We start from the raw sequence: 15,017 nt of genomic DNA, 5'->3' as shown, positions 1-15,017 counted from the left end.
GAAGAGTTTCAGCTTAGGCCGGGTTCACACTGCGTTTTTGCTATCCATTTTTTTTTCATCTGTTTTATGCAGAAAGCGGATGAAAAACGGATGCATTTGTTTGCATCCATTTTTTCACTGATTTCCATTATAACAAAAGATTAAAAAACGAATGTAAACGCATCCTTTTTTTTTAGCGTACACAAAAACATGGTCGACCACATTTTTGTGTATGGTAAAAAAAAAGTATCCGTCATGTTCCATTTTTAATAATAGAAGTCAATGAAACAATGGACCAAAACACAAATTCATCAGTTTTTTCATTTGTTTTGTTCATAAAAACGGATGAAAAAAAATGGAACGCAGTGTAAACCCAGCCTAAGCGTTTCATTAAGAGCAGGGAAAGCGGAGCACTTCCCTCCCTGACGGTTCTACCACATGGGAGAAGTGATAGGAACACTTTAGATAACTTTGTTGTTTGGTTCACGGAATATTTTTTGTGACAAAACTGACGTTTTGTGATATTTCTAGAGCTTAGAATTCCAAAATGTTATTTTTATTTACAGGGAGACAACATGTCGTCTTACAACATCCGCATGTACAAGGACTCTGACCGTCCTAAGGTCCTGGAGATCGTCACGTCTGGCTTTTTAGAGCCCATCACTATAACTTTCTCCAGTGCCCTACGGCAGCCTCAGAGCTGGCTTCTCCTGTTGGCGGGGCTCCTCCTTCCTCTGGTCATGGTGGGATCCTTTGTGCTCTCCATCTTGGGTGGGATCGGGGTCTTGCTCCTTTTGTGGCTCCCCGGCTATATCCATTTCCATTTATACGTTAGAGAGGTTCTGAAACACGATATGAAGGACATCCAAAAATTTTATCTCCAGCGGGAAGGAAACTGCTTCTGGGTGGTGGAGATCGATGGAGAAGTTGTGGCCACAGCAGGAGCTGCCATCGCTTCCTTTACCCCTCATGAGAAGACTGTGGAGCTGAAGAGGATGGCCGTGTCTACTCGCCGCCGAGGCAAAGGGATCGCTAAATTATTATGCAGAACGGTGTTTGACTTTGCACGCAAGAACCGGTATAACGCGGTCGTCCTGTCCACCACGACGGCACACCTCAACGGTTTGAGGTTATATGAGAAGTTGGGCTTCACGCGCACAGACACAGACATGTACAGTGCATTACTCCGACTCACCGGAATCGCTTGGGTTGGGTACAGATACGATATCACTGCCAGTAGATGATCCTCTATGATCGGGTGATCTTATAGAATTCATATTGGTTTCCGCTGTTACAGACGGTAGCTCGTTTTCGGTATATCTGCCCTTGATTGGTGGAAGTTATCGTTTTTCTTCAATAAGATTCACACACACTGAGAAAGATTTAACAAAATTGTTTTAACGTTAGACTAGACAGTAGAGATGACAAGTTCAGTGGGATTCACTCAAATGTGGAGTTGGATTGGTACAGGAGCAGGGACTCCTGTCAATAGCCAGCTGGGCGTTCCTGCTCCTGTTCACTTGGTAAGGAAGCAGGTACTGTAGAGTAGTGAGTGCCGTATTACATGGCTCGATGACTTAGTGTATGGGAGTGCTGATCTGCTAGATCAGCACTCACTTACTGAGCCCATATACAGCCCAATAATCGGGCAGAAAGGGCTGGGTATATATATATTATATATATATATATATTCGTTAGCGATGTCCAAACAGCGTGTCAACGCTGCCTGATGTCCCGCCAGCTTCGGCCCACTCCCGGCAGTCTCTGAGGTGACTCCCCAGGACAGTGCTGCGGCCAGTGATTGGCTGAGCGGCTGTCACTTCAGAGACTGCGAGGTGCGGGCCAAAGCTACAAGACATTGGGGAGCGAGGAGAGGTGCGGTATGAGTTTATTATTTTTTGTATACACAGGCATCAGCCACCCACCACTATTACATATAGCTACTACACGTAGTGATGCATGCCCGGCGGCCGATGATTTTAGGTCAGTACCAAAAGAAAGGATCAGCCGATGATCAGTGTCTTTATTACAAGGAGCGATGATCTGCCAAATGAGCCTGATTGGGCAGGCTATCGCTCAGTGTAATAGGGCTCATTCAGTTTATGGCTTACCATTCAGTAGACAGGAGCAGGGACTGCCGTAGGAGTACCTGCTCCTGTATACAATTTGTCATAGCTATTCCTACATGTGGGACCTGCACTTATCTTGAGATTGGGGGCTTCTTGGCCCCTCTTGCCTGATTGTGGCTGCTGCAGGTGGTAGAGGAGCCGGGAACTGCCTGCATCGAGTTGTGGCTACGCTGATCACATAACTCCAATAAAGGTCAATGGGAACCACACAAACTAAGGGGATCTGGCAGTTTTTGGCTTCCCGATCACCTCAGAGTAGAGGGGGCATATGTGCTGCATCTAGGGGACACTTATAATACATCCTGTGCATAAGCCATAAGGGTCCCAGATTAACCCCTTAAAGGGCGTGTCTGTCCAAAATACATCGGCACTATGGCGAGGAGTTCTTTTTTTTACAATAAAGCACAAGTTTTAAGAAAAGAAGCTGAGATTTTTGTTTCTCTCCCAATGTTCTGGTCGTAAAATCCTGAGCTCCTCGTGTGAGCGAAAACATTGGAAGCGGGAATGCTGGATCCATTGACTTCTTCTAAGGTCTGGGGGGTCATGTACAGGCACAGCGGCTGATATCCGAGAATAGTGTAACAATGGGGGATGGTCACAAGGCAGCAGCACTGGACTTCTCCTCTAGCAGTCGCCTTTCCTGGGTCCTAGTTCTCAGATGTCCCCAGGACTTAGGGTACAAAATGATATATGAAAGCCTGTGTCAGTGCAAGCCAGTAACAACAGGAGCTCACCAATAGATGGCAGTAACCGAATGATGATGGAGGTAGATGATGGAAGACTGACCGATGAAGACAGGAACTAAGGCAGATGATGAACAGGAACAAACTGCAAATACTGACCCTAACCTAAGCTTTCCCTGAGTCTTTCCCTAGATCCAATCCTCATTGTCCCTGCAATATCCCTAACGAAAACTCTAATCTGCAAACCTGATCCTGACACAACAGAGATGAGGAATGATGCTGGGCTAGAACAAGAGAAATACAGGGGATTCTGGGCTTAAAGTACTTATCAGCGTTGTATGTCCTGCCGGAAGTGGTGTATCCTCTCCAGTCTTCCAGTACTCATCAGCGCTGTATGTCCTGCAGAAAGTGGTGTATTCTCTCCAATCTGACACAGTGCTCTCTGGTGCCACCTCTGTCCATGTCAGGAACTGTCCACAGCAGCAGCAAATCCCCATAGAAAACCTCTCCTGCTCTGGGCAGTTCCTGACATGGACAGAGGTGGCAGCAGAGAGCACTGTGTCAGACTAGAGAGAATACACCACTTCCTGCAGGGCATAAAGCAGCTACTGGAAGACGAGTTTTTTTATTTTAATTAGAACATTTCATATCTCTACCTTTTTTGGCACCAGTTGATTTGATAGAAAAAAAAGTTTTGGTAAACTCCCCCTTTAAAGGGGGTATCCAGCCTTTCCTATCAAGGAAGTGTAGTACCATCAACCACCATTACTAATAATATGGCAGTGTATGGGAGTCAGCATACCACCGATCTAATAGTGATGGCCTATCCCAAGGCTGGATGACCCATTTACATTAACGCTCTTTACATATAGTTACAGTGATGGAGTATGCTGTGGCCCCTGGAGCCTCATAGAGAACCAATATCCAAAAAGTATTACACCACACCTGTTCACCTGTTTATAATCAAATACTATTCAAGTCTTTATTAGTCATATCCTTTCTTTGCCAGCTCCAGATATACACTCACCGGCCACTTTATTAGGTACACCTGTCCAACTGCACGTTACCACTTAATTTCTAATCAGCCAATCACATGGCGGCAACTCAGTGCATTTAGGCATGTAGACATGGTCAAGACAATCTCCTGCAGTTCAAACCGAGCATCAGTATGGGGAAGAAAGGTGATGTGAGGCCTCTGAACGTGGCATGGTTGTTGGTGCCAGAAGGGCTGGTCTGAGTATTTCAGAAACTGCTGATCTACTGGGATTTTCACGCACAACTATCTCTAGGGTTTACAGAGAATGGTCCGAAAAAGAAAAAACATCCAGTGAGCGGCAGTTCTGTGGTCGGAAATGCCTTGTTGATGCCAGAGGTCAGAGGAGAATGGGCAGACTGGTTCGAGCTGATAGAAAGGCAACAGTGACTCAAATAGCCAACCGTTACAACCAAGGTAGGCCGAAGAGCATCTCTGAACGCACAGTACGTCGGACTTTGAGGCAGATGGGCTACAGCAGCAGAAGACCACACCGGGGGCCACTCCGCTCAGCTAAGAACAGGAAACTGAGGCTACAATTTGCACAAGCTCATCGAAATTGGACAGTAGAAGATTGGAAAAACGTTGCCTGGTCTGATGAGTCTCGATTTCTGCTGCGACATTGGGATGGTAGGGTCAGAATTTGGCGTCAACAACATGAAAGCATGGATCCATCCTGCCTTGTATCAACGGTTCAGGCTGGTGGTGGTGGTGTCATGGTGTGGGGAATATTTTCTTGGCACTCTTTGGGCCCCTTGGTACCAATTGAGCATTGTTGCAACGCCACAGCCTACCTGAGTATTGTTGCTGACCATGTCCATCCCTTTATGACCACAATGGACCCAACATCTGATGGCTACTTTCAGCAGGATAATGCGCCATGTCATAAAGCTAGAATCATCTCAGACTGGTTTCTTGAACATGACAATGAGGTCACTGTACTCCAATGGCCTCCACAGTCACCAGATCTCAATCCAATAGAGCATCTTTGGGATGTGGTGGAACGGGAGATTGGCATCATGGATGTGCAGCCGACAAATCTGCGGCAACTGTGTGATGTCATCATGTCACTATGGACCAAAATCTCTGAGGAAGCTTCCAGCACCTTGTTGTATCTATGCCACCAAGAATTGAGGGAGTTCTGAAGGCAAAAGGGGGTCCAACCCGTTACTAATATGGTGTACCTAATACAGTGGCCGCTGAATGTGTATATTAACCTGTGTTTGGTTGTAGATGCATTGTAGGTGCGGGAAGTTTATAATTCGCTGTACACTCATACAATGCACACTTGCTACACACTCACAGGGCACACTTGCTGCACACATATAACGCACACTAGCTGCACACTCAAGTAGTGCACACACATATAACGCACACTAGCTGCACCCTTTTAGGGCAAATTTATATACTGCACACATATACAGGGCATACTCATATAGTGTGAACATGCTGCACACTCATACAGTGCAAACTAGCTCCACACTCCTTTAATGCACACTCACCCATATTTTACATGTTTCCCCATAGGAAATAATTTTCATTCTTTTTCTTTATGCTTTTTAGTATGTCCCATAGCTGCTGCAGCCAGAGACTGGTGTGTAATATATAAGAGAAGTGTCACACATCCCCTTCCTGGTGTGGTGTATATATAGAGAGCTGTGTAGTGTGTATATAGAGAGCTGTGTAGTGTGTGTATATAAAGCTGTGTAGTGGATATATATATATCTGTGTAGTGTATATATAGAGAGCTGTGTAGTGTATATATATAGCTGTGTAGTGTATATATAGAGAGCTGTGTAGTGTGTATATATAGAGAGCTGTGTAGTGTGTATATAGAGAGCTGTGTAGTGTATATATAGAGAGCTGTGTAGTGTATATATAGAGAGCTGTGTAGTGTATATATAGAGAGAGCTGTGTAGTGTATATATAGAGAGCTGTGTAGTGTATATATAGAGAGCTGTGTAGTGTGTATATAGAGAGCTGTGTAGTGTGTATATATAGAGAGCTGTATAGTGTATATATAGAGAGCTGTGTAGTGTGTATATATAGAGAGCTGTGTAGTGTGTGTATATAGAGAGCTGTGTAGTGTGTATATATAGAGAGCTGTGTAGTGTATATATAGAGAGCTGTGTAGTGTGTGTATAAAGAGAGCTGTGTAGTGTATATATAGAGAGCTGTGTAGTGTATATATAGAGAGCTGTGTAGTGTATATATAGAGAGAGCTGTGTAGTGTATATATAGAGAGCTGTGTAGTGTATATATAGAGAGCTGTGTAGTGTATATATAGAGAGAGCTGTGTAGTGTGTATATAGAGAGCTGTGTAGTGTGTATATATAGAGAGCTGTGTAGTGTATATATAGAGAGCTCTGTAGTGTGTATATATAGAGAGCTCTGTAGTGTGTATATATAGAGAGCTGTGTAGTGTGTATATATAGAGAGCTGTGTAGTGTGTATATAGAGAGCTGTGTAGTGTGTATATATAGAGAGCTGTGTAGTGTGTATATATAGAGAGCTGTGTAGTGTATATATAGAGAGCTGTGTAGTGTATATATAGAGAGCTGTGTAGTGTGTGTATATAGAGAGCTGTGTAGTGTGTATATATAGAGAGCTGTATAGTGTATATATAGAGAGCTGTGTAGTGTGTATATATAGAGAGCTGTGTAGTGTATATATAGAGAGCTGTGTAGTGTATATATAGAGAGCTGTGTAGTGTGTATATATAGAGAGCTGTGTAGTGTATATATAGAGAGCTGTGTAGTGTGTATATATAGAGAGCTGTGTAGTGTATATATATATCTGTGTAGTGTATATATAGAGAGCTGTGTAGTGTATATATATATATATATATATATATAGCTGTGTAGTGTATATATAGAGAGCTGTGTAGTGTGTATATAGAGAGCTGTGTAGTGTGTATATATAGAGAGCTGTGTAGTGTGTATATATAGAGAGCTGTGTAGTGTATATATAGAGAGAGTTGTGTAGTGTGTAGAGAGCTGTGTAGTGTGTATATAGAGAGAGCTGTAGTGTGTATATAGAGAGCTGTGTAGTGTGTATATATAGAGAGCTGTGTAGTGTGTATATATAGAGAGCTGTGTAGTGTGTATATAGAGAGCTGTGTAGTGTGTATATATAGAGAGCTGTGTAGTGTATATATAGAGAGCTGTGTAGAGTGTATATATAGAGAGCTGTGTAGAGTGTATATATAGAGAGAGCTGTGTAGTGTGTATATATAGAGAGCTGTGTAGTGTGTATATATAGAGAGCTGTGTAGTGTGTATATATAGAGAGCTGTGTAGTGTATATATATAGAGAGAGCTGTGTAGTGTGTATATATAGAGAGCTGTGTAGTGTGTATATATAGAGAGCTGTGTAGTGTATATATAGAGAGCTGTGTAGTGTGTATTTATAGAGAGCTGTGTAGTGTGTATATATAGAGAGAGCTGTGTAGTGTGTATATATAGAGAGCTGTGTAGTGTGTATATATAGAGCTGTGTAGTGTATATATAGAGAGCTGTGTAGTGTGTATATATAGAGAGCTGTGTAGTGTATATATAGAGAGAGCTGTGTAGTGTGTATATATAGAGAGCTGTGTAGTGTATATATAGAGAGAGCTGTGTAGTGTATATATAGAGAGCTGTGTAGTGTGTATATATAGAGAGCTGTGTAGTGTATATATAGAGAGAGCTGTGTAGTGTGTACATATAGAGAGCTGTGTAGTGTGTATATAGAGAGCTGTGTAGTGTGTGTATAAAGAGAGCTGTGTAGTGTATATATAGAGAGCTGTGTAGTGTATATATAGAGAGCTGTGTAGTGTGTATATAGAGAGCTGTGTAGTGTATATATAGAGAGCTGTGTAGAGTGTATATATAGAGAGCTGTGTAGAGTGTATATATAGAGAGAGCTGTGTAGTGTATATATAGAGAGCTGTGTAGTGTATATATAGAGAGCTGTGTAGTGTATATATAGAGAGAGCTGTGTAGTGTATATATAGAGAGCTGTGTAGTGTGTATATAGAGAGCTGTGTAGTGTATATATATAGAGAGAGCTGTGTAGTGTGTATATATAGAGAGCTGTGTAGTGTATATATAGAGAGCTGTGTAGTGTATATATAGAGAGCTGTGTAGTGTGTGTATATAGAGAGCTGTGTAGTGTGTATATATAGAGAGCTGTATAGTGTATATATAGAGAGCTGTGTAGTGTGTATATATAGAGAGCTGTGTAGTGTATATATAGAGAGCTGTGTAGTGTATATATAGAGAGCTGTGTAGTGTGTATATATAGAGAGCTGTGTAGTGTATATATAGAGAGCTGTGTAGTGTGTATATATAGAGAGCTGTGTAGTGTATATATATATCTGTGTAGTGTATATATAGAGAGCTGTGTAGTGTATATATATATAGCTGTGTAGTGTATATATAGAGAGCTGTGTAGTGTGTATATATAGAGAGCTGTGTAGTGTGTATATAGAGAGCTGTGTAGTGTGTATATAGAGAGCAGTGTAGTGTGTATATATAGAGAGCTGTATAGTGTGTATATATAGAGAGCTGTATAGTGTATATATAGAGAGCTGTGTAGTGTATATATAGAGAGCTGTGTAGTGTATATATATAGAGAGCTGTGTAGTGTATATATAGAGAGCTGTGTAGTGTGTATATATAGAGAGCTGTGTAGTGTATATATAGAGAGCTGTGTAGTGTGTATATATAGAGAGCTGTGTAGTGTATATATATATCTGTGTAGTGTATATATAGAGAGCTGTGTAGTGTGTATATATATATATATAGCGCTGTGTAGTGTATATATAGAGAGCTGTGTAGTGTGTATATAGAGAGCTGTGTAGTGTGTATATAGAGAGCTGTGTAGTGTATATATAGAGAGCTGTGTAGTGTGTATATAGAGAGCTGTGTAGTGTATATATATAGAGAGTTGTGTAGTGTGTAGAGAGCTGTGTAGTGTGTATATAGAGAGAGCTGTAGTGTGTATATAGAGAGCTGTGTAGTGTGTATATATAGAGAGCTGTGTAGTGTGTATATATAGAGAGCTGTGTAGTGTGTATATAGAGAGCTGTGTAGTGTGTATATATAGAGAGCTGTGTAGTGTATATATAGAGAGCTGTGTAGAGTGTATATATAGAGAGCTGTGTAGAGTGTATATATAGAGAGCTGTGTAGTGTGTATATATAGAGAGCTGTGTAGTGTATATATAGAGAGCTGTGTAGTGTGAATATATAGAGAGCTGTGTAGTGTATATATATATAGAGAGAGCTGTGTAGTGTATATAATAGAGGAGCTGTGTAGTGGTATATATAGAGAGCTGTGTAGTGTGATATATATAGAGAGCTGTGTAGTGTATATATAGAGAGCTGTTGTAGTGTATATATAGAGAGCTGTGTAGTGTGTATATATAGAGAGCTGTGTAGTGTGTATATATAGAGAGCTGTGTAGTTATATATAGAGATCTGTGTAGTGTGTATATATAGAGAGCTGTGTAGTGTATATATAGAGAGCTGTGTAGTGTAATATATAGAGAGAGCTGTAGTGTGTATATATAGAGAGCTGTGTAGTGTGTATATATAGAGAGCTGTGTAGTGTGTATATAGAGAGCTGTGTAGTATATATAGAGAGCTGTGTAGTGTATATATAGAGAGCTGTGTAGTGTGTATATATATAGAGAGAGCTGTGTAGTGTGTATATATAGAGAGAGCTGTGTAGTGTGTATATATAGAGAGAGCTGTGTAGTGTATATATAGAGAGCTGTGTAGTGTATATATAAAGAGCTGTGTAGTGTATATATAGAGAGAGCTGTGTAGTGTATATATAGAGAGCTGTGTAGTGTATAATAGAGAGCTGTGTAGTGGTATATATAGAGAGCTGTGTTAGTGGTATATATAGGGGCTGTGTAAGAGCTGTGTAGTGTATATATAGAGAGCTGTGTAGTGTAATATAGAGAGCTGTGTAGTGTATATATATAGAGAAGCCTGTGTAGTGTATATATATAGAGAGCTGTGTAGTGTGTAATATATAGATGTAGGTATGTCTTGGTATGTGTGTATATATAGAGAGAGCTGTGTAGTGTATATATAGAGAGCTGTAGTAGTGTATATATAGAGAGAGCTGTGTAGTGGTATATATAGAGAGCTGTGTAGTGTATATATATAGAGAGCTGTGTAGTAGTTATATAGAGAGCTGTGTAGTGTATATATAGAGAGCTGTGTAGTGTAGTATATATAGAGAGCTGTGTAGGTGTATATATAGAGAGCTGTGTAGTGTATATATAGAGAGCTGTGTAGTGTATATATAAGAGCTGTGTAGTGTATATATAGAGAGCTGTGTAGTTTGATATATAGAGAGCTGTGTAGTGTATATATAGAGAGCTGTGTAGTGTATATATAGAGAGCTGTGTAGTGTATATATAGAGAGCTGTGTGTGTGTATATATAGAGAGCTGTGTAGTGTGTATATTAGAGAGCTGTGTAGTGTGTATATATAGAGCTGTGTAGTGTATATATATAGAGCTGTGTAGTGTGTATATAGAGAGCTGTGTAGTGTGATATAGATAGAGAGCTGTGTAGTGTGTATATATAGAGAGCTGTGTAGTGTGGATATATAAGAGAGCTGTGTAGTGTGTATATATAGAGAGCTGTGTAGTGTGATATATAGAGAGCTGTGTAGTGTGATATAGAGAGCTGTGTAGTTGTATTATAGAGAGCTGTGTAGTGTGTATATATATAGAGAGCTGTGTCTGTGTATAGAAGAGAGCTGTGTAGTGTATATATAGAGAGCTGTGTAGTATATATATAGAGAGCTGTGTAGTGGGTATATATAGAGATGCTGTGTAGTGTATATATAGAGAGCTGTGTAGTGTATATATAGAGGCTGTGTAGTGTAATATATAGAGAGCTGTGTAGTGTATATATAGAGAGCTGTGTAGTTGTATATATATAGAGAGCTGTGTAGTGTATAATAGAGAGCTGGGTAGTGTGTATATTAGAGAGCTGTGTAGTGTGTATATAGAGAGCTGTGTAGTGTATATATAGAGAGCTGTGTAGTGTATATATAGAGAGCTGTGTTAGTGTGTATATATAGAGAGCTGTAGTAGTGTTATATATAGAGAGCTGTGTAGTGTGTATATATAAGAGCTGTGTAGTGTTATATATAGAGAGCTGTGTAGTGGTATATATAGAGAGCTGTGTAGTGTGTATATATATAGAGCTGTGTAGTGTATATATAGAGAGAGCTGTGTAGTGTGTATATATAGAGAGCTGTGTAGTGTATATATAGAGAGCTGTGTAGTGTATATATAGAGAGAGCTGTGTAGTGTATATATATAGAGAGAGCTGTGTAGTGTATATATAGAGAGCTGTGTAGTGTATATATAGAGAGCTGTGTAGTGTATATATATAGAGAGAGCTGTGTAGTGTATATATAGAGAGCTGTGTAGTGTATATATATAGAGAGCTGTGTAGTATGTGTATATAGAGAGCTGTGTAGTGTATATATAGAGAGAGCTGTGTAGTGTGTGTATATAGAGAGCTGTGTAGTGTATATATAGAGAGCTGTGTAGTGTGTATATATAGAGAGAGCTGTGTAGTGTGTATATAGAGAGCTGTGTAGTGTATATATAGAGAGCTGTGTAGTGTGTGTATATAGAGCTGTGTAGTGTGTGTATATAGAGAGCTGTGTAGTGTATATATATATAAAGAGAGCTGTGTAGTGTATATATATAGAGAGAGCTGTGTAGTGTATATATAGAGAGCTGTGTAGTGTGTATATAGAGAGCTGTGTAGTGTGTATATAGAGAGAGAGCTGTGTAGTGTGTGTATATAGAGCTGTGTAGTGTGTGTATATAGAGAGCTGTGTAGTGTATATAGAGAGAGCTGTGTAGTGTATATATAGAGAGCTGTGTAGTGTGTATATAGAGAGCTGTGTAGTGTATATATAGAGAGAGCTGTGTAGTGTGTATATATAGAGAGCTGTGTAGTGTATATATAGAGCTGTGTAGTGTATATATAGAGAGAGCTGTGTAGTGTATATATATAGAGAGAGCTGTGTAGTGTATATATAGAGAGCTGTGTAGTGTATATATAGAGAGAGCTGTGTAGTGTACATATATAGAGAGAGCTGTGTAGTGTATATATAGAGAGCTGTGTAGTGTGTGTATATAGAGAGCTGTGTAGTGTGTATATATATATCTGTGTAGTGTATATATAGAGAGAGCTGTGTAGTGTATATATAGAGAGCTGTGTAGTGTATATGAGAGCTGTGGTAGTGTATATAGAGAGCTGTGTAGTGTATATATAGAGAGCTGTGTAGTGTATATATATAGAGAGCTGTGTAGTGTATATATCTGTGTAGTGTGTATATAGAGAGCTGTGTAGTGTATATATAGAGAGCTGTGTAGTGTGTATATATAGAGAGCTGTGTAGTGTGTATATATAGAGAGCTGTGTAGTGTATATATAGAGCTGTGTAGTGTGTATATATAGAGCTGTGTAGTTTGTATATATAGAGAGCTGTGTAGTGTGTATATATAGAGAGCTGTGTAGTGTGTATATATAGAGCTGTGTAGTGTATATATATAGAGCTGTGTAGTGTATATATAGAGAGCTGTGTAGTGTGTATATATAGAGAGCTGTGTAGTGTGTATATATAGAGAGCTGTGTAGTGTATATATAGAGCTGTGTAGTGTATATATAGAGAGAGCTGTGTAGTGTGTATATATAGAGAGAGCTGTGTAGTGTATATATAGAGAGCTGTGTAGTGTATATATAGAGAGAGCTGTGTAGTGTATATATATAGAGAGAGCTGTGTAGTGTATATATAGAGAGCTGTGTAGTGTGTGTATATAGAGAGCTGTGTAGTGTGTATATATATCTGTGTAGTGTATATATAGAGAGCTGTGTAGTGTGTATATAGAGAGCTGTGTAGTGTATATATAGAGAGCTGTGTAGGGTATATATAGAGAGAGCTGTGTAGTGTATATATAGAGAGCTGTGTAGTGTGTATATATAGAGAGCTGTGTAGTGTATATATAGAGAGAGCTGTGTAGTGTGTATATATAGAGAGCTGTGTAGTGTATATATAGAGAGAGCTGTGTAGTGTGTATATATATCTGTGTAGTGTGTATATATAGAGAGCTGTGTAGTGTATATATAGAGAGCTGTGTAGTGTGTATATAGAGAGCTGTGTAGTGTGTATATATAGAGAGCTGTGTAGTGTGTGTATATAGATGAGCTGTGTAGTGTGTATAGATAGAGATGCTGGTATTGTATATTAGATAGGAGCTGTGTAGTGTAGTATATATAGATAGAGCTGTGTAGTGTATATATAGAAGCTGTGTAGTGGTATATATATACGAGCTGTGTAGTGTTGATATAGATAGAGAGCTGTGTATGTGTGTAATATAGAGAGCTGTGTAGTGTATGATCTAGAGATAGCTGTGTAGTGTATATATAGAGAGCTGTGTAGTGTGGGTATATATAGAGAGTGTGTTATTGTGTATATATAGAGAGCTGTGTGGTATATAGAGAGCTGTGTAGTGTGTATATATAAGAGAGCTGTGTAGTGTATATATAAGAGAGCTGTTTAGTGTATATATAGAGAGCTGTGTAGTGTATATATAGAGAGCTGTGTAGTGTATATATAGAGCTGTGTAGTGTATATATATAGAGAGCTGTGTAGTGTATATATAGAGAGCTGTGTAGTGTATATATATAGAGAGCTGTGTAGTGTGTATAGAGAGCTGTGTAGTGTGTGTATATAGAGAGCTGTGTAGTGTATATATAGAGAGCTGTGTAGTGTGTATATATAGAGAGCTGTGTAGTGTGTGTGTGTATATAGAGAGCTGTGTAGTGTATATATAGAGAGAGCTGTGTAGTGTATATATAGAGAGCTGTGTAGTGTGTATATATAGAGAGCTGTGTAGTGTATATATAGAGAGCTGTGTAGTGTGTATATATAGAGAGCTGTGTAGTGTATATATAGAGAGCTGTGTAGTGTATATAGAGAGCTTTGTAGTGTATATATAGAGAGAGCTGTGTAGTGTATATATATAGAGAGAGCTGTGTAGTGTATATATAGAGAGAGAGCTGTGTAGTGTATATATAGAGAGCTGTGTAGTGTATATATATAGAGAGCTGTGTAGTGTGTGTATATATAGAGAGCTGTGTAGTGTATATATAGAGAGCTGTGTAGTGTATATATAGAGAGCTCTGTAGTGTGTATATATAGAGAGCTGTGTAGTGTGTATATATAGAGAGCTGTGTAGTGTATATATAGAGAGCTGTGTAGTGTGTGTATATAGAGAGCTGTGTAGTGTATATATATAGAGCTGTGTAGTGTGTATATATAGAGAGAGCTGTGTAGTGTGTATATAGAGAGCTGTGTAGTGTATATATAGAGAGCTGTGTAGTGTGTATATAGAGAGCTGTGTAGTGTATATATAGAGAGAGAGCTGTGTAGTGTGTGTATATAGAGAGCTGTGTAGTGTATATAGAGAGAGCTGTGTAGTGTATATATAGAGAGCTGTGTAGTGTGTATATAGAGAGCTGTGTAGTGTATATATAGAGAGAGAGCTGTGTAGTGTGTGTATATAGAGCTGTGTAGTGTGTGTATATAGAGAGCTGTGTAGTGTATATAGAGAGAGCTGTGTAGTGTATATATAGAGAGCTGTGTAGTGTGTATATAGAGAGAGCTGTAGTGTGTATATAGAGAGCTGTGTAGTGTATATATAGAGAGAGCTGTGTAGTGTGTATATATAGAGAGCTGTGTAGTGTATATATAGAGAGCTGTGTAGTGTATATATAGAGAGAGCTGTGTAGTGTATATATAGAGAGCTGTGTAGTGTATATATAGAGAGCTGTGTAGTGTGTATATATAGAGAGCTGTGTAGTGTGTATATATAGAGAGCTGTGTAGTTGTGTATATAGAGAGAGCTGTGTAGTGTGTATATATATCTTGTAGTGTATATATAGAGAGCTGTGTAGTGTATATACTAGAGAGCTGTGTAGTGTATATATAGAGAGCTGTGTAGTGTATATATATAGAGAGCTGTGTAGTGTATATTAGAGAGCTGTGTAGTGTGTATATATAGAGAGCTGTGTAGTGTATATATAGAGAGAGCTGTATCGTGTGTAGGATATAGAAGAGCTGTGTAGTGTGTATATAGAGAGCTGTGTAGTGTATATATAGAGAG

The 15,017-nt window shown here is 39.3% G+C and overlaps 1 protein-coding gene across 1 annotated transcript; it reads left to right on the top strand.

Moving 5' to 3' along the window:
- Positions 1-554: 554 nt before the first annotated feature.
- On the top strand, positions 555-1,255 carry LOC138796634 (putative N-acetyltransferase 8B). Its single transcript, XM_069976251.1, has one exon. It carries the CDS (start codon positions 555-557, stop codon positions 1,221-1,223), a length of 669 nt encoding a protein of 222 aa, XP_069832352.1. The 3' UTR covers positions 1,224-1,255.
- The last annotated feature ends 13,762 nt before the right edge of the window (positions 1,256-15,017 follow it).

The sequence above is a fragment of the Dendropsophus ebraccatus genome, chromosome 7, assembly GCF_027789765.1.
Source record: "Dendropsophus ebraccatus isolate aDenEbr1 chromosome 7, aDenEbr1.pat, whole genome shotgun sequence".
Lineage (NCBI taxonomy): Eukaryota > Metazoa > Chordata > Amphibia > Anura > Hylidae > Dendropsophus > Dendropsophus ebraccatus.
Note: the sequence above shows the minus strand (reverse complement) of the source record. Positions and strands in the feature narration are given on the sequence as shown.

Coding starts and splice junctions, on each gene's coding strand:
- LOC138796634 (XM_069976251.1), top strand. CDS start 555: ATGTCGTCTTACAACATCCGCATGTACAAGGACTCTGACCGTCCTAAG.